This window comes from Pseudochaenichthys georgianus, chromosome 11 (genome assembly GCF_902827115.2).
Source record: "Pseudochaenichthys georgianus chromosome 11, fPseGeo1.2, whole genome shotgun sequence".
Lineage (NCBI taxonomy): Eukaryota > Metazoa > Chordata > Actinopteri > Perciformes > Channichthyidae > Pseudochaenichthys > Pseudochaenichthys georgianus.
The window spans coordinates 5307187-5334811 of NC_047513.1; the positions used below are offsets into that span (position 1 = coordinate 5307187).

Here is a 27625-nt window from a genome sequence, read left to right on the forward strand (position 1 = left end):
AGGCATGTGTGTAACTGTTAATCAAAAACAGAAACACTGAGAGAATTAAAAAGTATGCCTCCTTCTATAGAGTAAGACGGGTGAGCTGGAGGGCCCTGAGGTGGATGGATTTGTCAAAGATATGATGGAGCTGGTGAAGGTGCCCTTACATTCCCTTATATACAGAGCTGATACACAATGTTATTGATCAGATATCAGTCAGTGTCATTCATCAGGAGTCTTCTGACCTCTCTGTAACTCTTCCACCCCCCGACCCTCTCCTCCAGCCCAGCATCAGTGGCACAGACCTGGACAAGTTCAGGAAAGCTCTGATGGGTCACTGCGACATCAACGGAGACGGAAAGATCCAGAAGAACGAGCTGGCTCTCGGCCTCAAACTCAGCTAACAGACCCCTACAACGTTCACACATTTTTCTTTCTTTCCTCTATCCTTCTTTCCATCTTCCTTCTCTCTATGTACAGTTCTAAATTATTTCATTTTTCAATTTAAATGTGTATCTTTTACTATACTCTTTTACTCCAGTCTAAATCATTACTTCTACCTCCCTATTTTAGCAGTATCGCCTCAATTAGTGGCTCTCAGTTGGTGTTTTAAGAATGATGTATCTACATGTTTTATGCTCATATATATAATATGTTATATATTGCTATAATATTTATATTAAAATATCTAGCAATTGAAATAATGGTAAATGTGGAGCCTTGAGTTGGGACATACAAATAGTTTATTTTCTTTGTAATGTAAAAAATAATGAAACATTGTTTGAATTACATTTTTTGTGAAACGAGTATCATGAATGATGGCTAATAAAATAGCTTGTGTCTTTGTCAGCTGTGTCTCTCTTTACTGAAACCATAAGTGTGCTACAAAAAGTGCTTTCAGTCACTGCAGGTGACTTTTATAGGGCCCTATAATAAATGGCTGCTTGGAGGAAAGAACATTTACAGTAATTGAGTCTAATTATAAGCAGTGATATAAAATATGTGGTTTTCAATAAGCCAAAACACTTCCAAAATAATTTTCAAATCACAAGAACATTTGTTTTTAAGTAATCAAACAGTGGTAAAAGGTCCCATAAGATCTCAATTTCAGTGGAAGAGAACAATATCTTATTTGCAGTGGAACATATATATATACATTAAATCTTAAACATATGTTAATATGTATACATATATATGTGTTTGATTTTAATACAGCTTGTCATTTCATGTCGTTTTAAGATCAAAAGCTTACACTTTTTAGGTCTTAGTTTCTGGGTCTTACTAAAACCTCTGTGGTATTGAAGGAGGAAAATTAAATCAAAACCTCAATAAATAAAAACAAAACTACGATCAAACTATTATCGCCTGTCAGGGGAATTTTGCCTAGCGGCCAGGTAAAGGTTATCATTTGGTTAAACTGACTTTTGAATCAGATCTGCTGACAGAATGAAATGTTGAAATGTGTCAAATTAGCTAAAGTGTGGACACCTGCCCAGGTTGCCAGAGGGCGGAGTTCCCAAGCTGATTCCAATGACTTCATCAGTGCGATGATTGGTCAGCTCATGCACCGACACTTTAAAAGGACCACTGTCTTTGCAGCAGTCATGAATCTGAAATAATAGATTATTTTTGTATTTGCTGCACACCGCTTACATACTGTTTGGTAGTGATGGCGAGATGAAGCCTTATGAAGCTTTGAAGCTTTCCAGCCAATTGGTTCGCAAAAGGGTTCATCTCATGAGGCTTCATCATGGGCTTCATTTGAACACAAGCCCCCCCTGTTGGTCAAAGTGTGTAAAACAGGCAGATTGGACTTCTCAACAGTGTGCTCTCTCTCATACCGAGTCCCCAATGAGTAAAGCCTTAGAATAACTCTAAACAACGAACAGAAAATCATATTTTCATGTTAACAATATTGTATTTATTCCAGTTTAATGATTGTGATTGAAAAGCCTAAGGAGGCTGGTAAACATTGCAAAGAGGGATTTGTATTCCTTAATAATATTCATAAACTTAACCATGTTGTAGCCTGAGAAAGGCTAAACCATATCAAAGAATACATTTATTAACTACATTATCTCATTTAGCTGTAGCTTTTATAAACAACAAAAAAGACGTATTGACGAGTCGTTGAACCAGGGACTCTGCGGTCATGAGTCAACTGCTTTCCAGCTGAGCCAAAGCACACACACTGAAGCTCCCGGAAAAAACTGCAACATATGTATTCCTGTATTTATTGATGTTTTTATTCCTACATTTATTTATGCTTGTATCTATTTATTATGACATGTTCCGACCTCTATATGAGTGACGGTCTGAGCTCTTTTAATTACATCGTGTCACCAGCGGGCCCGGGTACAGGAGGGGTAATATGGTTCTTATTATACATCCATGGGTATTATGAGCGTTGTGGTTCAACCATAGACTGTATGGGTTCAACGGTTCAACCGATCTGAATCGCTTCGTGAAGCAGTCACGTGGTATCGACAGGCAGCGAGGCTTCGTTTGTCATCGGTGACGTCACTGGCCCAAAACGATACAAGCCTCGATACAAGCTTCACAAAAAGCTTCGGGGATTACTCGACACACGCTCCGAAGCCTCGGCGCAATACGTAACATCACTACTGTTTGGTTTCAGTTTTACAACAAAAATGTATTTTGGATTGTGTGTGAGGTAAGATATTCTTATTTTGGCAGATTTCTTATATTTATTCTACTAAACTGTTTTTGGTTGGCTCATGTTTAATTCCTCTTTTCTTAGAGTTCTTGTGATCTCACTCTTGATTTTTGGGCATCAAGCAAAGGGTAAGGATTTATGGTTCACAAGCTGCAATTGAAATGTATAATTTTCCTCTAAGGCTGTCTTTTAAAAAATGTGTTCTCCTTTTAGCACTCAGCTACAGAAGTGGAGGCTCCAGTGGCATTACACCTCACTTTGATTTTTCAAGAAGCCTTAAACCTGCTTCCACTTTCAGTGATGATAGTTCAGCACAGCCTGAGAGGGTTTTGGGTAGTTATTCACCCTTTCATGCTGATGGGGCTTTATCTGAGACTCTGAAGCCAGCTGCTGCACCAAGTACAGGAGGTTATAGTGGCTCTCATGGTAGGCAAGTAGATGGTTACAGTCCTGAGGGAAGAGTTTCTAGTTACGGGCCAAGCCAACCAATAATTCGTAAGCCAAACCAACTACCTCAAGCTAACCCTAGTGCAAATGGTGTCCTTCCAAGCAAAGCTGCCCCGTGGGCTTTCCCTTTGCCCCCTAATCCAAACTCTTTTCAGTCTGGTATTGCTTCAAGTTCTGCAATTGTGATGCACTCTGGTCCCTACTCCAAGCCCTACCAGCCTTCAAATCCTCAGCAGGCCAAGCCCTACCAGCCAGCCTACCCTTTGAATCCCCAGCGGGCTACCAACCCTTCAAGTCCCCTGCTGTCTAGGTACCAGCCAAAACCCCAGCAGCGTTCCTACCCTTCACATCCCCAACAGGCCAAACGTCAGCAGGCCGAACCCCTGCAAGGGGTGCTCCAAAGTAAAGCTGGCATGTGGCACTTTCCTTCCGAAGGAAGTGTTTCTTCTGGCTCTAATGTGCAGGCCAAGCCCTAATAGCCAGCATACCCTTTGAATCCCCAGCGGGCTACCGACCCTTCAAGTCCCCTGCAGTCTAGGTACCGGCCAAAACCTCAGCAGAGTTCCTACCCTTCAAATCCCCAACAGGCCAAACCTCATCAGGCCGAACCCCTGCAAGGGGTGCTCCAAAGTAAAGCTGGCATGTGGCACTTTCCTTCCGAAGGAAGTGTTTCTTCTGGCTCTAATGTGCAGGCCAAGCCCTACCAGCCAGCAAACCCTTTGAATCCCCAGCAGGCTACCAACCCTTCAAGTCCCCTGCAGTCTCGGTACCAGCCCAAACCCCAGCATCCTGCCTACCCTTCGAATCCTCAGCAGGCCAAGCCCGACCAGCCTTCATACCCTTCGAATCCTCAGCAGGCCAAGCCCTACCAGCCTGCCTACCCTTCAAATCCCCTGCAGTCTAGGTACCGGCCAAAACCCCAGCAGCCTTCCTACCCTTCAAATCCCTTGCAGTCTAGGTACCAGCCCAAACCCCAGCTTCCTGCCTACCCTTCAAATCCTCAGCAGGCCAAGCCCTACCGGCCTTCCTACCCTTCGAATCCCCAGCAGGCCAAGCCCTACCAACCCGCCTACCCTTCAAACCCTCAGCAGGCCAAACCCCTGCAATGGGTGTTCCAAAGTAAAGCTGGCATGTGGGACATTCCTTCCCAAGGAAGGGTTGCTTCTGGCTCTAATGTGCAGCCCACTGACTCAAACTCGCACTTGAATGTTGACCCAAGAAGTTTGAGAGAAATTCCAATGCCATTCCCATACCAGCCCAGGTGGCCGCAGCAACTGGTGCCAGTGTAGAACAGACATCATTGACCTTCCTAACTGTAAGTTGGTTTAACTTAAAGATTGCTACAATGAAGTAAGGGAAATGCTTTACAAATGTTCTAAATTGTATTTTCTGTTCTCAGGTTCCTGAACTTGCCTGGAAGAAGTCTGAACTGGCATCAACTTTGAATTTAATAAAATACTTGGAACACACTCTCTTTGGATGTTATTTGAAACTTGACTTGTGTGCCGCAGACAGTGATGCACCCTTACTTCCTGAACATGTCCACAACCACTTGCTTGTTTCCTTTGAACTTCAGGGGTTTGTTTTCCTGGCTAGGTACAATAACATTGTGAACAGCAGCTCACAGTAATGTGTATGCAACTATATGTATTGACCAGCAAGTTTAAAAGACTTGACTAAGAATGTTCTTCACTTAACATTTGAAAGTTTGATGACTTAAAGGCTATGAGAACTTTCAAGGATGAGTAGCCAATATTATTTCAAAGTGTCAGACTCCTAATGAGGTTTATTGGACTACACATGAGAAACTTGTATCACTTAAAACAACATCTTCAAAAACATTGCAGTTTATGCTTTATTCCATGCTGCTGAATTGATGTCATATAATGCATATGTTTGTATTTCGGGCCTAATGTGTATAGGTCCTGTTAGGCATGTGTGTAACTGTTAATCAAAAACAGAAACACTGAGAGAATTAAAAAGTATGCCTCCTTCTATAGAGTAATACGGGTGAGCTGGAGGGCCCTGAGGTGGATGGATTTGTCAAAGATATGATGGAGCTGGTGAAGGTGCCCTTACATTCCCTTATATACAGAGCTGATACACAATGTTATTGATCAGATATCAGTCAGTGTCATTCATCAGGAGTCTTCTGACCTCTCTGTAACTCTTCCACCCCCCGACCCTCTCCTCCAGCCCAGCATCAGTGGCACAGACCTGGACAAGTTCAGGAAAGCTCTGATGGGTCACTGCGACATCAACGGAGACGGAAAGATCCAGAAGAACGAGCTGGCTCTCGGCCTCAAACTCAGCTAACAGACCCCTACAACGTTCACACATTTTTCTTTCTTTCCTCTATCCTTCTTTCCATCTTCCTTCTCTCTATGTACAGTTCTAAATTATTTCATTTTTCAATTTAAATGTGTATCTTTTACTATACTCTTTTACTCCAGTCTAAATCATTACTTCTACCTCCCTATTTTAGCAGTATCGCCTCAATTAGTGGCTCTCAGTTGGTGTTTTAAGAATGATGTATCTACATGTTTTATGCTCATATATATAATGTTATATATTGCTATAATATTTATATTAAAATATCTAGCAATTGAAATAATGGTAAATGTGGAGCCTTGAGTTGGGACATACAAATAGTTTATTTTCTTTGTAATGTAAAAAATAATGAAACATTGTTTGAATTACATTTTCTGTGAAACGAGTATAATGAATGATGGCTAATAAAATAGTTTGTGTCTTTGTCAGCTGTGTCTCTCTTTACTGAAACCATAAGTGTGCTACAAAAAGTGCTTTCAGTCACTGCAGGTGACTTTTATAGGGGCCTATAATCAATGGCTGCTTGGAGGAAAGAACATTTACAGTAATTGAGTCTAATTATAAGCAGTGATATAAAATATGTGGTTTTCAATAAGCCAAAACACTTCCAAAATAATTTTCAAATCACAAGAACATTTGTTTTTAAGTAATCAAACAGTGGTAAAAGGTCCCATAAGATCTCAATTTCAGTGGAAGAGAACAATATCTTATTTGCAGTGGAACATATATATATACATTAAATCTTAAACATATGTTAATATGTATACATATATATGTGTTTGATTTTAATACAGCTTGTCATTTCATGTCGTTTTAAGATCAAAAGCTTACACTTTTTAGGTCTTAGTTTCTGGGTCTTACTAAAACCTCTGTGGTATTGAAGGAGGAAAATTAAATCAAAACCTCAATAAACAAAAACAAAACTACGATCAAACTATTATCGCCTGTCAGGGGAATTTTGCCTAGCGGCCAGGTAAAGGTTATCATTTGGTTAAACTGACTTTTGAATCAGATCTGCTGACAGAATGAAATGTGAAATGTGTCAAATTAGCTAAAGTGTGGACACCTGCCCAGGTTGCCAGAGGGCGGAGTTCCCAAGCTGATTCCAATGGCTTCATCAGTGCGATGATTGGTCAGCTCATGCACCGACACTTTAAAAGGACCACTGTCTTTGCAGCAGTCATGAATCTGAAATAATAGATTATTTTTGTATTTGCTGCACACTGCTTACATACTGTTTGGTTTCAGTTTTACAACAAAAATGTATTTTGGATTGTGTGTGAGGTAAGATATTCTTATTTTGACAGATTTCTTATATTTATTCTACATAACTTTTCTTAGAGTTCTTGTGATCTCACTCTTGATTTTTGGGCAGCAAGCAAAGGGTAAGGATTTATTGTTCACAAGCTGCAATTGAAATGTATAATTTTCCTCTAAGGCTGTCTTTTAAAAAATGTGTTCTCCTTTTAGCACTCAGCTACAGAAGTGGAGGCTCCAGTGGCATTACACCTCACTTTGATTTTTCAAGAAGCCTTAAACCTGCTTCCACTTCCAGTGATGATAGTTCAGCACAGCCTGAGAGGGTTTTGGGTAGTTATTCACCCTTTCATGCTGATGGGGCTTTATCTGAGACTCTGAAGCCAGCTGCTGCACCAAGTGCAGGAGGTTATAGTGGCTCTCATGGTAGGCAAGTAGATGGTTACAGTCCTGAGGGAAGTGTTTCTAGTTACGGGCCAAGCCAACCAATAATTCGTAAGCCAAACCAACTACCTCAAGCTAACCCTAGTGCAAATGGTGTCCTTCCAAGCAAAGCTGCCCCGTGGGCTTTCCCTTTGCCCCCTAATCCAAACTCTTTTCAGTCTGGTATTGCTTCAAGTTCTGCAATTGTGATGCACTCTGGTCCCTACTCCAAGCCCCAGAAGCCCAAAAACCTTCCAAAGCCCCAGCAGGCCGGCTACAAGCCTAAGCCCCACCAGCCCAAACCTCAGCAGGCCGCCAACCCTTCAAATCCCCTGCAGTCTTGGTACCATCCCAAACCCCAGCAGACCAAGCCCAACCAGCCCTCCTACCCTTCAAATCCTCAGCAGGCCAAGCCCTACCAGCCTTCAAATCCTCAGCAGGCCAAGCCCTACCAGCCAGCCTACCCTTTGAATCCCCAGCGGTCTCCCGACCCTTCAAGTCCCCTGCAGTCTAGGTACTGAAGGAGTTTGGGACTACTTTTCTCCGCGCCGTTCCTAATGAGCTTGCTTTAAAAGAAGAAACACTCAAAACAACCAGGACGAGGGTTAAACAAAAATCTGTTTTAATCATAAACGGTAATAATGCAATACCATATAATAATTACCATACAAAGCCATATCATATGAGTAATGTCAGGAGTATGCCCACTCCTGGCCTTGTTCACAGGCTGCCCCGACTTCCCGGTCCGGGCCGCGCGTTAAGAGAGGACGAAGCAACAAGTTGCACGTCCCAAAACCAACAAAGGGGTGGAGTTTCATTTGGGAGATACCAAAACGCTATCTCACAGGGAATCAGCGCGGGCCGCTTTGAAAGCCACAGGTGTTGGGAAGGCCTGCAGGATGCAACTCATTAAAATCAGGGGAAATGTCCCTCCCAATTTGCAAAGCCTATCGATGGTTTAACCCAGAAAAACACTCTGGGATAATCTTTTCACTCAAAACAGAAATCACCATTAATTCTGCATCTTCCTTCACAAATAGCTTAAAACACTCTTTTGATAAACAGGTAAAAAGTCAAACAAAAAGACTATTGCGCTAATCTACTTTTAAGAAAAAGGGAACATTGTTTCAGGAATCTATAAAAAACCTCTCTATATGGTAGAGGAAAAATGTACTTTTTGTTCCTTCAACTATTAACACACAGGAATGTATAAACCCACACATATACTATTAAAGATATGTAGACTTCCCTGAAACATGTCCTGCCAGAGATCTTAAACAGAATATACTCTCCCCCACCAAGCACCCTGTCCTGCATACCTTCACCTCCCCCACATAGCAATAAAACCCAGTTTACTCTTAACAGCCCTTTATCTATCGCCATTTTAGTCCTCACATTTAGGAAAGGATAAAACAGAGAAATCACTATAAAACACAAACACAGGTATTGTTTGAACATTATTCACTTAACTGCTACTATTGATAATTACCAGAGAAACTCAAAGGGACCTCTTTTAATATCTGGAAATTGCAACAAGACTTTCTGCCATTTCAAATGTAACACACTTCTTCGGTACAATATCTCACATCAATTTCCACAATTCCCTCTTTTGCACTCTTAAAAAAGAGTGCAACTTACACAAGGCACTTGAAACATAACTATTGTCACTCCTCTCCACTGTGTTCATCTCTCAACATTATATTTAGAGCCCTTTAAACATTTGGAAACAGCCCTTCATAGCAATTTCTTATGGCAGAAGGAGAGGGAGACCAGAAAATGTCAAAAAACTGCGTCCTTGTCTGCTGAGTCTCCATACTCGTCCTCTCCCTGACACAGGCCAACAGTGTCAGGAGGGGGAGAAGCAGCTTTTCCCTCAATGGTGGAACTGATTAGTCTGACACATAATGAGCGGATGCATGGCACACAACAACACCCACATGATAGTCTTTGTCCATGGATACAACTCGAATGGTTTCATCAGACCCCTCTGAGGGCAGGATGGGCTGGTTACACGCAGCACATTTAGGCGCCAGGACCCTGTGGTAGTCTTTCAGACAGTAGATTTTATTCTCAGTGTCCACAGTGAAGGGCACTCCGTCCAGGCTCTCGTTGCAGATGCCGCAGTAAGCAGCAGTAAGGGCGGTAAGCCTGCAGGATCATGTCCATGATCAGATGTCCACATGTGTTGCACTTGTCTGCAGACTGCTGGAACCCAGAGTACAGAAAGTCCTCTTCACAGAAAACCCTTCCTCCATCATAGTAGAACGCCTTCCCTCTCAGCCTTCGACTACAGGCGCTGCAGGTGAAGCAGCTGTCATGGTAGAGGCTGCCCATAGCTTGGCAGGCCTGGCTGGCTCCATACACCGTCTTGTTGCACTTAACACACACTCCTGTTTCAGCTGAGAGTGGAGTCCCCTGTGTCGTCCTGGCTTGCCGTGTCTTTGTCCCCCCGATCCGCTGACGGCGGCTTCTGGGCTGCCTGCTAGAGAGATGTCTTCCTTCTCCTCCTGCTCGCTGATGGCGGCTTCCGAGTCGATGCTGAATAGATGTCCTCCCGATCTTCCTTCTCCGGTCCGATGATGATGCCTCCCGGGACGACTTCTGGATGGATGTCCTCCCGATCCTCCTTCCCCGGTCCGATGATGATGCCTCCTGGGACGACTGCTGGATGGATGTCCTCGAGGTCCTAGCAGGTGGTTTCCCCGCCACACACTGGCTCCAGTGGTACCAGTTGTCCCCCTTTCCTTGTAGGCGGACGGCATGGGATGTCCGCTGGGTCACTCGGTCGGGGCCGGAGAGCCTGGGGTTGATCCACTTTGTCCTGCTGACAGTCAGCCTCCTGCGTCTCGGGTCCCCCTTTTGGCGTCAACAACCTGTGTGGAGAAATCTGATACAAATCCCTCAAGCCTACGCTCCGGGCTCTGGGGCCCTCGGCTGTATGACCCACCAGTGCGTGGCCACTTGGAGCCTGTTGGTGGGGTGTCTTAAAACAACAGATGTCTGTGCACAGGTTTTCTAAATTAATTGTGCAGCTTCAGAATCTTAATACTTGGACTGTGCCAACTAAATAAGAACCCCAACATCTTTAGGTAAACTAAATAACATATTTCAATAGCTCTGAATTTCTGACAAGCATCTGTGTTTATTTTTAAATGAAATCCTTGAGATCCCATTAAAAATCTAAATATGATTTGAACTGCTAATGTTTCTGGTAAAGAAACACACTAATGTTATGGATTCAAAAACAACCAAAATCACGATACTAACAAAGTGAATGGCTTCCTGGTGATACTGCTTTTACCCGTCAGTGCTTAGATATTATCCCGCTGAAAAAATGAATACAGAATTCCCACAAACTGTCATCCAATGTCTTTCTATTATAAATGTAGATGAAATGTATATCCCCATAATGACCTAAACAATAAAGTCTATGGCTTTTACTTCTTTACCAGGCTAGTTACATGATGTTGTCTAAATTACATTGTGTCTCATTACATTACTATGTTTTAACTTTAACTGTAAATATGTTCTTTCTACATTTCAAACCTCAGTTTCTTTAATACCTGTTGACACATTACTCACAGGTCAGCTTCTTCAGTATTCCATTCTGGACTTACATCTCTCTGGTAGCCCCTTGGCCACAGATTCTTTATCTGTGTTACCTGCTATAACTCAATCAATATTAGAGACATGTCAACATTCATCAAACAGTATGTTATCCCCAAATATGGAGCAGGTCAATTCTAAAACTGTCAATCAATGGTCAGATTGAACAATGGAGTTGGGGCAGCCGGTTCCTTTCAGTCCCTAAATGGAAAAAAAAAAAATGGAAATTGTGAAGTTTACACTCCCCCTTTTTTACACATTAACTCATGTGTAAATAAAATCCTGTATGGGAAGAAAACCTTCAGGTCATAATGGATTATAAGACAATACCAAACATTTTTCCCAAATGTACATCCATCATTTCCACAGTAAACACTTCAGTGAAATGAAGTGTTTCTCTCCATCTTTCAGTCCTAAAAGAAACAGAATCTTCAAATGTCAGTTTGAGTTTCTGCAAACCGCCACCTCCTGTGGGAGTGAAATATCAAGTAGGTTAGAAACGGTTTCCCCTTTTGTGCAATGTTAGGAAACCTCTCATTTCACACATTATTATCACACAAAAATAATGTGTTAGTCCAAAAACATGCTTGATTAGTCATTGTTTTAAATCATGCAGTTGCACTGATCAGATGCAGACATACACTCACTCACACTCACACTGTCAGGTTGTAAAGTCAGGTTTGGTCAGGTACACCTCAGAGTCAGTCATTGACAGTGCCTTCCCAAGTTACCCTGTCGGTCAGGGTCAAAGGTCAGTTGGTCTCAGTCTTTTTGGCCATGTGTCGTGCTCTGCAGAGACTCCGATCTTCCAGCACAGGCCAGCATCCTCCGTCTATAAAAATCTGTATATATGGAGCGCCATCATTTATTAATTCACAATTACAACTATAATGTTCAAGATATCTCTAACTTTTCATTGGAACAGCGGTTTCCCAAATTCCCTGAAAAGTGTTAGCCAAAAAATGTCACTTCCTTATTGTACTACTACTGCAGTTCATTAACACCTAATCAATATCAACACGTCTAATAGATGTAATTCAGAAACTTGTGCACACAATTATTATCTTGAGTCAAACCTCTACTACGACCTGTGTAGCTCTTCATCTCTCACTATACCCATGTATCTTCAATTCTGGTATACCTAAAAAAACAATGTTAACGTCTTTAACCGTGCGTGGAACTCTGGGTGTCCGAACATGTAACAATCACTCCTTCCTATATCAAGGACCTAAAAACAGAAGTAATTTCATCAATGGTTTGTAGCTGAACTTAGGAATTATCCCTCATGATAGGTATGTTTTTACGTTTTAACATCTCTAAATGTCAGTTAATTACTAACTAAATGAATGTCCATTAGGAGGTGGTGACGCTAGTCCTCTAAACTCATAATCTGGTGCTGTGCGCTTCCTGTGAAGCTGCAAGTAAGATTTTAAAAAACCACTGCAGGGTGGGTCGAGCGACCCCTCCTCCCTATTGGTCGTCAATAATATGCACCCTTACAATGGGTGATTGAAGGCCCCACATTATTTCCCATTTCAGCATCAGCCCTCTTTACTCTAAAATTACTTTTTAAATAGGAATATGTAGAAATGGAACAAATATTCAATCTTCAGAAAAGTTCTTAACCAATGTCTATCTAGTGAACAGCCAACATATTTTAAAATGTCATATGTATAAAAATAAGCCTAAATACTCCCTTACCATCAAAGTCCAAATCTAGACACAAGGTGAACAGTTTTGGTAACGGACAATTTAATCTAAAAACAAAACAAAATTGGACTTGTGTCCTTGTTATTTGTTCTTCAAAATACATTAGCAAATACCCTGCGAAGTATTCGCAACCTAACTAACCCTCCCTAGGATATGAACTCCATTAATCCCTTTACTCATAGTTAGTTTATATGTCTAAATTATTATGTGTGACCTAATAATCAGATGTCTTGTTTGCCAAACAAGGATATTAAACTTTAATCTTTTCAGTATTCCAGACCATCATTTAAACAACAGCCTCCTATCTAAACACTAAGCACTAAGGTTTCTACACCACCAACTGGGAAACTCTTGCACAATTATGCTGTAAAATCATTGCATCATTCCTCCAGAACAATCTGAGACAAGCATGTCTCAAGATCTTGTCATAATGAGCACAGTCAGTGATGCAGCTGTAGTCAGTGGCAGGGTCCCCAAAAAAGCTAGGACCGGCCCTGGTCAGTGGGCTCCAAGGAAACTCTCCCTGGCTTTGAGATGAGGGAAGGAATCACTTGGCAGACACACGTTGTCCTCTGTACGGCAGAAATCCCCCAAAACCGCAGTACCTCTTCACACCACTGTTGCCTTGACAACGAGGCACAAGCATAATGTCAATATCTCCTCAGAGATGCATTCTTTGCACACTTCTTCTGTTCGCAGTGAGCAACTCTTCACCAACACACTGATTCAGAGAACCCAAAAGGTGGTGCAGAACTATCCAATGTTGCTGTAATCACATTCAGCTACTGAGAAAAACTCAATTTAAATCTCTCCCCCAAAGGGTTACACAATAAAACGGCTGAGTGTCTATATGGTCAGGAATGCTGAAACATGTGAATGTTAAAACAAATCAATGGCAGTAGTGTACCCAGATTCTTTACTCCATTAAAAGTAGTAAAACCACATTGTAAAATCTCTTTTGTCTAGTTGAAGTCCTGCTTACTTCATCTTTAAAATCTTCTTTAATTTGAAACCAAAAAAGGTCTTCCTTCTCCACCATGATCCTATCTCTACATCAAAGTCCATACAAACTGATGATTTATCTTTAGAAACCATGAGGAATGACAGTTCTCATAAAACACTATTCTTCCTTACTTCAGTTCTAAACCAAATGAGCCAGACAGGAAACCCCCTTTAACCACTTGCTTATTCTATTCTTTTTGAAATTGTTTATCTAAGTTGTGTTACAAGCAGGTTAGATCTGTAACAAAATACAAAACTAACTGTATTTAGCGCTATAATTGAAAAACAAGTAATCTGATCATATTTAATGAATATATATGTTTGAACACTTATTATTGCCGGAAAGGTTTCCTCACAAAATGTAATCTCCATTACTAAAGCTCAAACCTAAAGAAATCATCACGGAACAGTTTTCTGTCCTTATCACTTAATTGTCTCAATACAAACTAAAAAGCGTTGTGAAAACTCCCACTCTTGAGAACATCTCAACACTTTATTCCATCTGAGCATGAGTGTCTGACAGACACGCCCTATTAATCCAAAACGGTCTTTAATGGTATCAATTGTGAACTTCCTTAATATGAATTGTAAATGCAACATATGTTCTCTTTAGAACACAGATAGGACAGTAGCTGCTGAAACTGGTTAATAGCAGTTTTCTGTCAACCTAGTTAAGCATGTTGTTGTTATATCTAGTAAATATATTTTTATTTCATGTTTACTCACAAAACAATATGGCATTATTTAGAATCAAGTTTTACTCTCCCTGAACTCTTCAAAACATCTACTTTTCTAGTCTCTCTCAGTTTTGCAGCTGCCGGCTCAAGTTTCCCCTCATCAATCACCTCTGTGTGTTTGTGCAACACCTCTGTCATGCGTAACCATTTAACAGATTCATTCTGACTGACAACCTTATAACAACCTCCCGTTTACTTTCTACTCTTTCTTCATAAACTTACAAACACAATTAGTGTCTACTAATGATATTACAAAAACACTAGGTGGAATAATCCACTATTATGTTCAATTTGAATCAAACTTTAACCTGCTTCATATACTCAGCAAAAGCTATTATTACTTTCCCTCCATGTTACTGTATGCAATAAATGCCTCTGAAATATAAGTAAACTTCTCAGTAAATGACAAATACCACGAAATTCACAATGCAATGTTTCTTATTTATTTAAATATCTACGACACATTGATCTATTAATCTTCAATGTTATTCCCTCCTTTTTCAGAGGAAAGCTGTGAAGTGGGGGCTTTCTCGAACCCACGCCTCCAGCCTGCCTCCAGCCTGACTTCGCATGTCTTTATCTGACTTTTCTCCCTTATCTTATTAGTAATTATTCATAGAAAATTATTCCCCGTACAGTCTATTGAGCTTTTTTAGATTAATAACCCCACAGAACAAGAGAACGAGATTCCGTTCGTTTCAAAATGGCTTTTTGAAATTTGTGTATCTCTCCCTTGGATTTATAACATATAATACATTCCAGCTTCCTATGAAGCTGAAGAAGCATTATTCAGATTCGTCCTGGATGGATATCTTTTCAGGAAACCCACTGGACTCCCACCGACTGAAATTGCCGACTTGATTTCTCTAAAACCAACGGGGCCTTGCACCTTCGTCTTACATTTCTCGTCGCTTCACGTGTAGCATATCCCCGAGGTTCCTAACCGTTGCTTTATCAATATCAGTAGTCCATCGTTACCTACCTATTCTAATATATGCATTGCATCATTTACCGTAGTCCTTTGTTACCTACCGATGCAATATAAGTAGTCCTTCGTTATCTACCTATGTTATTTAAATATCTACATTGCACTCTTTACTGTAAATGACACCTGGAAATATCTTTGACAACTCTAAAATTTAGCTTGAGCCAATTACAGACCTTCGATAGAAACAGGCGTCCGTTTTACCTTTCAGTTGGATCCATAGTTGTCAAATATTATTCCAGGCACCTCCCTTCTTCCGCTGGCTGCCCGTGCTTCCTCAAAAAACACTCATGACGTCACCACGTCGGCACGTCCTTACGTCTCCACGTCATGACGTTGTCGGGGTCGCCATTTTGAAGGAGTTTGGGACTACTTTTCTCCGCGCCGTTCCTAATGAGCTTGCTTTAAAAGAAGAAACACTCAAAACAACCAGGACGAGGGTTAAACCATAATCTGTTTTAATCATAAACGGTAATAATGCAATACCATATAATACATTACCATACAAAGCCATATCATATGAGTAATGTCAGGAGTATGCCTACTCCTGGCCTTGTTCACAGGCTGCCCCGACCTCCCGGTCCGGGCCGCGCGTGAAGAGAGGACGAAGCAACAAGTTGCACGTCCCAAAACCAACAAAGGGGTGGAGTTTCATTTGGGAGATACCAAAACGCTATCTCACAGGGAATCAGCGCGGGCTGCTTTGAAAGTCACAGGTGTTGGGAAGGCCTGCAGGATGCACCTCATTAAAATAAGGGGAAATGTCCCTCCCAATTTGCAAAGCCTATCGATGGTTTAACCCAGAAAAACACTCTGGGATAATCTTTTCACTCAAAACAGAAATCACCATTAATTCTGCATCTTCCTTCTTCACAAATAGCTTAAAACACTCTTTTGATAAACAGGTAAAAAGTCAAACAAAAAGACTATTGCGCTAATCTACTTTTAAGAAAAAGAGAACATTGTTTCAGGAATCTATAAAAAAACCTCTATATGGTAGAGGAAAAATGTACTTTTTGTTCCTTCAACTATTAACACACAGGAATGTATAAACCCACACATATACTATTAAAGATATGTAGACTTCCCTGAAACATGTCCTGCCAGAGATCTTAAACAGAATATACTCTCCCCCACCAAGCACCCTGTCCTGCATACCTTCACCTCCCCCACATAGCAATAAAACCCAGTTTACTCTTAACAGCCCTTTGTCTATCGCCATTTTAGTCCTCACATTTATGAAAGGATAAAACAGAGAAATCACTATAAAACACAAACACAGGTATTGTTTGAACAGTATTCACTTAACTGCTACTATTGATAATTACCAGAGAAACTCAAAGGGACCTCTTTTAATATCTGGAAATTGCAACAAGACTTTCTGCCATTTCAAATGTAACACACTTCTTCGGTACAATCTCTCACATCAATTTCCACAGTACCGGCCAAAACCTCAGCAGAGTTCCTACCCTTCAAATCCCCAACAGGCCAAACCTCATCAGGCCGAACCCCTGCAAGGGGTGCTCCAAAGTAAAGCTGGCATGTGGCACTTTCCTTCCGAAGGAAGTGTTTCTTCTGGCTCTAATGTGCAGGCCAAGCCCTACCAGCCAGCAAACCCTTTGAATCCCCAGCGGGCTACCAACCCTTCAAGTCCCCTGCAGTCTCGGTACCAGCCCAAACCCCAGCATCCTGCCTACGCTTCGAATCCTCAGCAGGCCAAGCCCTACCAGCCTTCATACCCTTCGAATCCTCAGCAGGCCAAGCCCTAACAGCCTGCCTACCCTTCAAATCCCCTGCAGTCTAGGTACCGGCCAAAACCCCAGCAGCCTTCCTACCCTTCAAATCCCTTGCAGTCTAGGTACCAGTCCAAACCCCAGCTTCCTGCCTACCCTTCAAATCCTCAGCAGGCCAAGCCCTACCGGCCTTCCTACCCTTCGAATCCCCAGCAGGCCAAGCCCTACCAGCCCGCCTACCCTTCAAACCCTCAGCAGGCCAAACCCCTGCAATGGGTGTTCCAAAGTAAAGCTGGCATGTGGGACATTCCTTCCCAAGGAAGTGTTGCTTCTGGCTCTAATGTGCAGCCCACTGACTCAAACTCGCACTTGAATGTTGACCCAAGAAGTTTGAGAGAAATTCCAATGCCATTCCCGTACCAGCCCAGGTGGCCGCAGCAACTGGTGCCAGTGTAGAACAGACATCATTGACCTTCCTAACTGTAAGTTGGTTTAACTTAAAGATTGCTACAATGAAGTAAGGGAAACTTCTGTTGCAATGGAAATCAGGACTCAGAGAGACACGGGAGGAGCAGGAATTCTGAATGTCAAACACTGGGATTTATTGAGAGATCCAACGGCCGGGAGCATTCACAAGATATTCACACAACTTGCATCATGTGAATCCCAAGTCAACACTAAAGGTTACACAGAAACACAGCGCAAATCTACACAGAGAATATAGGAGGGGCCTATATTCGCGCTCTTTCCATCCTAATCGATCACACACATGTTTAGAGACAAAGAAAGTCTGTTAAAGTCATCTGCGCAGTTGGCCACACTCCCCCACAGGAAGGCAGGCCTTTGACCTGTGCCCTGTTCTAAGTTACAGGCAGGACACATAGGAAAACACTAAAATTCTCCCCTGCACAGATATCCTTAAAATATTCTCTAACACTTACATTCAAAGAAAATCAGTAATATCTTTAAAAACTACAGTCCTTTTATATCAGCTGTGCACCGTTATGGTGTAAATATAACCTATCTATGAATTAGATCAAATGTAAAAGTCAGCCGAATTAGTGTTGATACTGCAAGGAGACGTATTGTGTGAAGAGAAATTGAAGATGTTGTTTAATTGTTGATATATTTATGATCCACGTCAAGTATTCAGTTTCGGCGGCATTTCTTCCAGTTTTTCCAAAGGTCTTCTCATCAGGGCTCTCTAAATAAAGAACTACGGCAGATCTGTAATATGTAATGCAGCCGAACCGTGTATTACAATGCCGTTATGTGATGATTTTTAAAGAGAAAAGCAAGAGCACTCGGAATTAAGTATTATTTTATTCTTTTAAAATGTTTTCCGGATTTCATATAATATAAACACCAAATCCCATCATGCATTGCGGCTAACACATCCAATCAGCGAGCTTAAAACCATAGCTGAGGATCTTGGGTAATCGCTCGAAATGCCTACGTCTGTTTCCGGTTATATTTATTTTGAAATTCAGTTCCTGACGGATGCCAAAAAAGCCCGAGATTATGGAATTAAACCAATAAATAAAAGCAAGGATAATTGTGTGTTATTGGTGAGTAAATAACAGTGTGTGATTTTGAAAAGAATAACAAATTAGAAGGAAAAAAGATTTAAAAAATACAGATTTCAGTATCCTGAGGCTCTGAGCCCCATTTATTTCCCTCACAGACTGCAACAAAAGTCCGAAATTATACGATTTAAAATAAAAGCAATAACTGTGGCTTGATATTGAGTAAGAACATGTTTTTATGAACCACACAGCTTCCGGTCTTCCACGACCCGACCGGAGAAAAAGACGTGCTGCAGCCTGCAGGCACGAAACACATTACCAGTAGAAATACATTGCTTTTAAAATCGTACTGTGCAACATGAAAAAAGGGGCAAATCGTGTTGGTGAACACGAATCAATAGATTAAAAATCGTGTTGGTGAACACGAAATGCCGTGAGACTGGGTTGTATGAGCGCACATACGGGTACTTCTTAGGCATGCCGGTTAATCTTTGACGTTTCACTCTTTCAAAAGTTGTGCCATTCTATCATCATGTTGTAATAATGTGCCTGACACTACCCGATCTGCAGCTCTGCCCGATCTGCAGTGCGCATGTGCGAGATGGTCCGCCATATTGGACAACTCCGGACGGCAAACCAAGTAGGACAACATTGACACAGTGGATTTTGGCAAAGCTCAAAAGGAAAACTCTCGAGAGTTGAGTTATTGTTATTACAATGTGACTTCACTATTATTTAACAACTCTTTTTATTGGGTTCTTTTATTTGGGGTTAAGTACATTGTCAGAATAAGTGAGAAATGGATTGAACTTCTGTTAGACAGCTATATGCCATACATTTTTGCACACATTCACAGTAAATATGTATTCAGTATGATAGCTGTCTAACAGAAGTTAAATTTATTTCTCACTTATTCTGACAATGTACTTAACCCCAAATAAAAGAACCCCATAAAAAGAGTTGTTAAATAATAGTGAAGTCACGTTGTAATAACAATAACTCAACTCTCTCTTTTCCTTTTGAGCTTTGTCAAAAGCCACTGTGTCAAGTGTCCATCTTGGGTTTCCGTCCGGAGATGTCCAATATGGCGGACCATCTCGCACATGCGCACTGCAGATCGGGCAGAGCTGCAGATCGGGTAGTGACAGTGACAGTGCCAGCACGAATATTTTAATTTGAGTCCGGTGCGCTTCCTGGGGGCTTGGTGTGGAGGGGTAGTGGGCTATCAAGCATGGATGTATAATAAGAACTGGATACAGCGTGGGAGGCGGGGCCTCATTAATTCCTATGAGAGTTGCTCAATCGCGCATGATGACAAAATGGCCCAACTTTTGAGAGAGCGAAACGTCACAGATTACCCGGCATGCCTGAGAAGTACCCGTATGTGCACTCATAGAGCATGCGCAACTTTAACCACGCCGCCCAAAAGGCTCGTTCACATTAAGCACGTGAAGTTGCGTACACGTAACAGCACTGCACGTTCATGACAGCATGGTACTGGATTTATATTAACGAGGCGGCAGTTAGCAGCTAGCGGCGAGCTAGTAAATTATGCTAAGTTACACATCAATCATTATGTACTTTTATATTACGCTGACATCAGGATCTAGTGATATCCAAGCAACAGAACTTCATTTAGCATGATACTTGTGTGGGTTGTACATGAAACCACTTGGTAATATATACAAATGTATATGTTGAAGCCTGTTATGATCAATTGTGAGTTAAAACTTTATCTAAAAAGTAAAGCTGATGATGGATTACTGTGGTGGAGTTAAAATAACAATAGCCTATTTCTTTTTGAAATGTGGAGTAAAAGGATAGTAACTGTGATTATTCATGTTAAGTAGCCCACAAGTATTGCAGCATCTGATATTTAAGTAGTGTGTTACATTTGAAATGGCAGAAAGTCTTGTTGCAATTTCCAGATATTAAAAGACGTCCCTTGAGTTCCTCTGGTAATTATCAAATAGTAGCAGTTAAGTGAATACTGTTCAAACAATACCTGTGTTTGTGTTTTATATTGATTTATCTGTTTTATCCTTTCATAAATGTGAGGACTAAGGAAATATATGTATGTATTCATGCAAACTATGAAGAAGCTTAAAAGGGGAAAATGATTTGTGTAGAAAACTGTGAGCTGGTTTTGGGCCTGTTAACATGTGGTTTTTGAGGACAAAGGAAGAAGGGGGAAGGTGAGGAGTTGACATACAGTCAACTCAGATCTAGGAGATAATGAAGCTGAGCTACTGGGATTGGGGAAACTTAAGAAGTGAGATGTTGAGGATATTTGGGCAGCCAATCACGGAGGTCTGGAAGGGAGGATCAGATAACTCCTCCCATTGTTAGCAATGTATTAAACACTGGAACCACGCTGTATTCGCTCTCTTTCCTCTGACTGGCTCACGTGAGTATCAGGTAAATGTGGGATCCCAAAGATAACTGTATTGAATTTGTATTGATTGTATTGCATTGTCATATTACCATTAAAGTAGATTATTGTTAACGGTTAATTGTATGCTCTGGATTCCTTCCTGTAAGATATCAGCTTGTTTAGGGACGCGCGGAGATTTGAAAAGCGGACAATAATCCCTATATATCTCCAACAAATGGTGATCCGATGTGCCAGATACACAGAGCTGTGGAGGGATTCAGACGACCGGAATGGGTCGGGAACAAACACTTTTAGACATCTCAGACAATGAGCAGGGCCCTGCAACTACAAATAAGGTAATTGTCTGTAGGCGTTTCACAGTGTTTTTGAAGTTTAAATGGAATATACAATGCATATTTTACTATGTTAGGAAAGTTATATAAAACACGTGAACATTGATCGCAAGGTAGACAGAGAGTCCTGCGTGACGAGACATAGAGCAGTTTAACGTGGACCTCAGGTAGTTTATTCCTGAGTGGCGTGGAAACGGTGCAGTTCGTGGGTTGTGAGGTGAAATTCCTGCACGACAAAACCTGGAAACTCGATATTTCAGATCGGGTCACCGTTTAAAACTGGGGTTAAATAGCAGACTAAGGCCAAAAGCTAAGTGCCAGCGGACTGCTATATGTTCAATTCTTGGGAGAGAACGCAAACGTCACCGAAATTGTGACGGGACCGGCTCTCGTTTCCCTGGTCTGTACAAATTAATTTGAAAGGCTAATGTGTGATAAAGGGCTCGCATCATTCGTGGTCTTGCTTGTCTGTTGAAATAAACATCACATTATCAAGCTGGACAAACTGTACGGGGAATAAATCTGTGTGATTTTTACCTAAAAAAAATAAATAACCTGTGTGAGCGATTGTCTGTGGAGCACAGACAATGCACTCAGAAGAGTGAAGCTCATTTGGGCTCTGCTGCTGCCATCTAGTGGCTGAAAGGGGGGGGAAGCACGTTGACGACGACAATAGACAAGTGAACACATATTAATTAAGTCAGATAAATAAAAGCGAAGTGAATATGGAACGACAGAATGGTTAAGACAATTCTGAAATTCCAGGGAGTTACCGGGAGCAAGGGGAACAGATTAAGAGGAGTTGTATTGTATGTATCTGTTTCTTGATTGTTCTGTCTGTAGGTTGTCATTGTTAATTAGTAAAGACCTTGTTTTATGTTGGTAAATGTAATGGTACAAGAGCAAGCTATTCATCACAATTGTATTTTTAGGTTATGAATAAAACAAAAAGTAGTAGCCTAAGTGATAAGCAGAAGGGTTTTTGAACGCTTGTCAGTATATGACAGGGGTGCTTATGCCCGCTTCGGTTTTCAATGTGCGCCATCACGTTAAAACAGAGGATTGGTGGCATTTTCAGTTCATTGCTTGCTTCCACACGCCTTCCCCCTCCTTGTCTCTTTCACGACTTTAGTTAATGCATTAGAATGATTGTTAACTTGCCGTGTTTCTAGAAATCGAACTCACTGTTCCGGAACGGCCTTTCAAAATAAAAGCCAAAGGCTGCTGTTCGCCAGAGATGCCTTCACAATAAAACAGTAATTAGCTTAGCAATATATTTAACTTATATTTCGTCCTTAAATATTGATTTTAATTCATTACAGATCTAACCTGCTTGTAACACAACTTAGATAAACAATTTCAAAAAGAATAGAATAAGCAAGTGGTTAAAGGGGGTTTCCTGTCTGGCTCATTTGATTTAGAACTGAAGTAAGGAAGAATAGTGTTTTATGAGAACTGTCATTCCTCATGGTTTCTAAAGATAAAAAAAAGATTTTACAATGTGGTTTTACTACTTTTAATGGAGTAAAGAATCTGGGTAGACTACTGCCATTGATTTGTTTTAACATTCACATGTTTCAGCATTCCTGACCATATAGACACTCAGCCGTTTTATTTTGTAACCCGTTGGGAGAGAGATTTAAATTGAGTTTTTCTCAGTAGCTGGAATGTGATTACAGCAGCATTGGATAGTTCTGCACCACCTTTTGGGTTCTCTGAATCAGTGTGTTGGTGAAGAGTTGCTCACTGCGAACAGAAGAAGTGTGCAAAGAACGCATCTCTGAGGAGATATTGACATTATGCTTGTGCCTCGTTGTCAAGGCAACAGTGGTGTGAAGAGGTACTGCGGTTTTGGGGGATTTCTGCCGTACAGAGGACAATGTGTGTCGGCCAAGTGATTCCTTCCCTCATCTCAAAGCCAGGGAGAGTTTCCTTGGAGCCCACTGACCAGGGCCGGTCCTAGCTTGTTTGTGGACCCTGCCACTGACTACAGCTGCAGAGGACAACGTGTGTCTGCTGATTGTAGCACATTGATCCAGAGGTTCCTTCCCCCTCAGGACATCCCAGTGCAAGAGTTTCATTGATCCTATTGACTACAGCTGCAGAGGACAACGCATCACTGACTGTGCTCATTATGACAAGATCTTGAGACAGGCTTGTCTCAGATTGTTCTGGAGGAATGATGCAATGATTTTACAGCATAATTGTGCAAGAGTTTCCCGGTTGGTGGTGTAGAAACCTTAATGCTTAGTGTTTAGATAAGAGGCTGCTTGTTTATAGGATGGTCTGGAATGCTGAAAAGGTTAAAGTTTAATATTCTTGGTTAGCAAACAAGACATCTGATTATTATGTCACACATAATAGTCTTGTTATAGAAACTAGCTATGGGTAAAACGTGTGGTTGTTATACCATTGTTATCATGAACAAAAGGTAAATAAGGAAATAGTATCTGCGTAAAGATGAATGGATTTCATATCCTAGAGGGGATTAGTTATTGTGAATACTCCACAAGGTATCTACTAATGTATTGTAAAGAACTTGAATTGACTTGATAAATAAGTGAAGATAAGAAGATGTATTGACCATAAATTAGTCAATTGGTAAATAAAAATTGCGGAAAAGAGGAGAACTATTAAAGTGAAGTGGAAAATCATTCTAAAACACACTGATAGGAAAGGGGGGGGGCATGAAGGAAGTATGCACTGGACTTTTTATTCGTGTGTGAATTTGGTAGTGTTTTAATTTGTTGCAGTAGGGAGTAATTGTTGCATGTTCGGACACCCAGAGTTCCACGCACTGTTAAAGAAGGTAACATTGTTCTTTAAGTGCACCAGAATTGAAGATACATTGATAGAATGAGTTATGGAATACATAGCAGATCTTTACAGATCCTAGTAATGTTTTGACACAAGATAGTGATGTACACAAGTTTCTGAAATAGATCTATTAGTCATTTTAATACTAATTAGGTGTAAATGAATTGCAGTAATAGTACAATAAGGAAGTGACATTTGTTGGCTAACACTTTTCAGGGAATTTGGGAAACCGCTGTTCCAATGAAAAGTTAGAGATATCTTGAACATTATAGTTGTAATTGTGAATTAATAAATGATGGCGCTCCATATATACAGATTTTTTATAGACGGAGGATGCTGGCCTGTGCTGGAACATCTCTGCAGGGCACGACACATGGCCAACTGACCTTTGACCCTGACCGACAGGGTAACTTGGGAAGGCACTCTCAATGACTGACTCTGAGGTGTACCTGACCAAACCTGACTTTACAACCTGACAGTGTGAGTGTGTGTATGTCTGCACCTGATCAGTGCAACTACATGATTTAAAACGATGACTAATCAAGCATGTTTTGGACTAACACATTATTTTTGTGTGATAATAATGTGTGAAATGAGAGGTTTCCTAACATTGCACAAAAGGGGAAACCGTATCTAATCTGCTTGATGATATTTCACTCCCACAGGAGGTGGCCGTTTGCAGAATGTGAAACTCAAACTAAAACATGAAGATTCTGTTTCTTTTAGGACTGAAAGATGGAGAGAAACACTTACTGGAGTGTTTACTGTGGGAAATGATGGATGTACCTTTGGGAAAAATGTTTGGTATTGTCTTATAATCCATTATGACCTGAAGGTTTTCTTCCCATACAGGTTTTTGTTTACACATGAGATAATGTGTAAAAAAGGGGGAGTGTAAACTTCACAATGTACATTTTTCATTTAGGGACTGAAAGGAACCGGCTGCTCCAACTCCATTGTTCAATCTGACCATTGATTGACAGTTTTAGAATTGACCTGCTCCATATTTGGGGATAACACACTGTTTGATGAATGTTGACATGTCTCTAATATTGATTGAGTTATAGCAGGTAACACAGATAAAGAATCAGTGGCCAAGGGGCTGCTGGGAGAGATGTAAGTCCAGAATGGAATACTGAAGAAGCTGACCTGTGAGTAATGTTTCAACAGACAACATCATGTAACTAGCCTGGTAAAGAAGTAAAAGCCATAGACTTTATTGTTTAGGTCATTATGGGGATATACATTTCATCTACAATTATAATAGAAAGACATTTGAGGACAGTTTGTTGGAATTCTGTATTCATTTTTTCAGCGGGATAATATCTAAGCACTGACGGGCAGAAGCAGTATCACCAGGAAGCCATTCACTTTGTTAGTATTGTGATTTTGGTTGTTTTTGAATCCATAACATTAGTGTGTTTCTTTACCAGAAACATTAGCAGTTCAAATCATATTTAGATTTTTAATGGGATCTCAATGATTTCATGTAAAAATAAACACAGATGCTTGTCAGAAATTCAGAGCTATTGAAATATGTTATTTAGTTTACCTAAAGATGTTGGGGTTCTTATTTAGTTGGCACAGTCCAAGTATTAAGATTCTGAAGCTGCACAATTAATTTAGAAAACCTGTGCACAGACGTCTGTTGTTTTAAGACACCCCACCAACAGGCTCCAAGTGGCCACGCACTGGTGGGTCAAACAGCCGAGGGCCCCAGAGCCCAGAGTGTAGGCTTGAGGGATTTGTATCAGATTTCTCCACACAGGTTGTTGACGCCAAAAGGGGGACCCGAGACGCAGGAGGCTGACTGTCAACCCCAGGCTCTCCGGCCCCGACCGAGTGACCCAGAGGACATCCCATGCCGTCCGCCTACAAGGAAAGGGGGACAACTGGTACCACTGGAGCCAGTGTGCGGTCGGGAAAACACCTGCGAGGACCCTAGACGACATCAGGACGGATCTGGCTCTCGTCATGGAGGTCGACTCGGATGCTGTCATCAGCGGACTGGAGGAGAAGGACCTCGAGGACATCCATCCAGCAGTCGTCCCAGGAGGCATCATCATCGGACCGGGGAAGGACCTCGAGGACATCCATGCAGCAGACGACTTGGAAGCGGCTGGCAGTGGGCTGGGGGACTTGTCGAGGCAGCAGAGGAGTCTACTTCTCTCTGATCAGTTCCACCCGTGAAGGGAAAGCCGCATCTCCCCCTCCCTATCAGCTGTCGTGGGCTATTCCTTTGGGGGGGGGGGGGCGGGCAGGCGGGCTGATGATTCACCACCAGGAGACTGCTTCTTAGCACTCAGCTGCCCCCTCATGGTTCCTTCACTGCCATGGGAAGTGATGTTCTGTTCCTTCACGATTTCAAATACTTTGGATCTCAGTTTCTGATGATATTGGAGAGGAATGACAATAGTTATGTTTCAAGTGCCTTGTGTAAGTTGCACTCTTTTAGGAGAGTGCAAAAGGGGGATTGCAGCATCTGATATTTAAGAAGTGTGTTACATTTGAAATGGCAGAAAGTCTTGTTGCAATTTCCAGATATTAAAAGAGGTCCCTTGAGTTCCTCTGGTAATTATCAAATAGTAGCAGTTAAGTGAATACTGTTCAAACAATACCTGTGTTTGTGTTTTATATTGATTTATCTGTTTTATCCTTTCATAAATGTGAGGACTAAGGAAATATTTGTATGTATTCATGCAAACTATGAAGAAGCTTAAAAGTCGGAAATGATTTGTGTAGAAAACTGTGAGCTGGTTTTGGGCCTGTTAACATGTGGTTTTTGAGGACAAAGGAAGAAGGGGGAAGGTGAGGAGTTGACATACAGTCAACTCAGATCTAGGAGATAATAAAGCTGAGCTACTGGGATTGGGGAAACTTAAGAAGTGAGGTGTTGAGGATATTTGGGCAGCCAATCACGGAGGTCTGGAAGGGAGGATCAGATAACTCCTCCCATTGTTAGCAATGTATTAAACACTGGAACCACGCTGTATTCGCTCTCTTTCCTCTGGCTGGCTCACGTGAGTATCAGGTAAATGTGGGATCCCAAAGATAACTGTATTGAATTTGTATTGATTGTATTGCATTGTCATATTACCATTAAAGTAGATTATTGTTAACGGTTAATTGTATGCTCTGGATTCCTTCCTGTAAGATATCAGCTTGTTTAGGGACGCGCGGAGATTTGAAAAAGCGGACTAGTAATCCCTATATATCTCCAACAGTATCTAAAACAATTGCAAGTGCAATAAGAAGCTACAGGAACGTTAATCTACATCGGTAATATTAACTTTATTTAATACAACATTTACGGTACAAGATTTACATCATACAGCCCATGTAGTATAATATTTTACAAATGATGAATTACAGCAAACATGTGCACTATATCCATTATTACAGCTCCGTGGGCTGGCAGTAAGGCGATATGGTCCATTGTTATTGTGCATCCATGGGTAAAGAGAAACTCATGTAGTATGTGTAGTACTGAACACGTAACATGAACGTGCCGGGCGGCGCGGTCCCGTGGGTTAGATGCGCGTTCATAATGCAGAGGGAAATAACTCTCAGAATAACGTTATTAGCACATTTTTACAACTTGAGGAACGAATGTTTTTAATAAGGGCGAAACAAACGTTCATACTGGGAAGTTTATTTAGTTTAAA

At 41.3% G+C, this 27625-nt stretch overlaps 2 protein-coding genes and 1 long non-coding RNA gene across 3 annotated transcripts; all 3 read left to right on the forward strand.

The window, feature by feature from the left end:
- The first annotated feature begins 2606 nt into the window (after positions 1-2606).
- Positions 2607-3049, forward strand: LOC117455462 (uncharacterized). The gene is made up of 3 exons (XR_011644042.1): positions 2607-2656; positions 2744-2787; positions 2873-3049. It is a non-coding gene; the product is annotated as an uncharacterized lncRNA (long non-coding RNA).
- A 74-nt stretch (positions 3050-3123) lies between these two features.
- Positions 3124-4590, forward strand: LOC117454978 (sporozoite surface protein 2-like). The gene is made up of 2 exons (XM_071204726.1): positions 3124-4421; positions 4506-4590. Exon 1 carries the CDS (start codon positions 3748-3750, stop codon positions 4393-4395), a length of 648 nt encoding a protein of 215 aa, XP_071060827.1. The 5' UTR covers positions 3124-3747; the 3' UTR covers positions 4396-4421; positions 4506-4590.
- A 2056-nt stretch (positions 4591-6646) lies between these two features.
- LOC117455463 (sporozoite surface protein 2-like) lies at positions 6647-17346 on the forward strand. Its single transcript, XM_071204909.1, has 6 exons — positions 6647-6721; positions 6779-6822; positions 6908-7631; positions 9319-9334; positions 16750-16914; positions 17011-17346. Exons 1-6 carry the CDS (start codon positions 6699-6701, stop codon positions 17344-17346), a joined length of 1308 nt encoding a protein of 435 aa, XP_071061010.1. The 5' UTR covers positions 6647-6698.
- The last annotated feature ends 10279 nt before the right edge of the window (positions 17347-27625 follow it).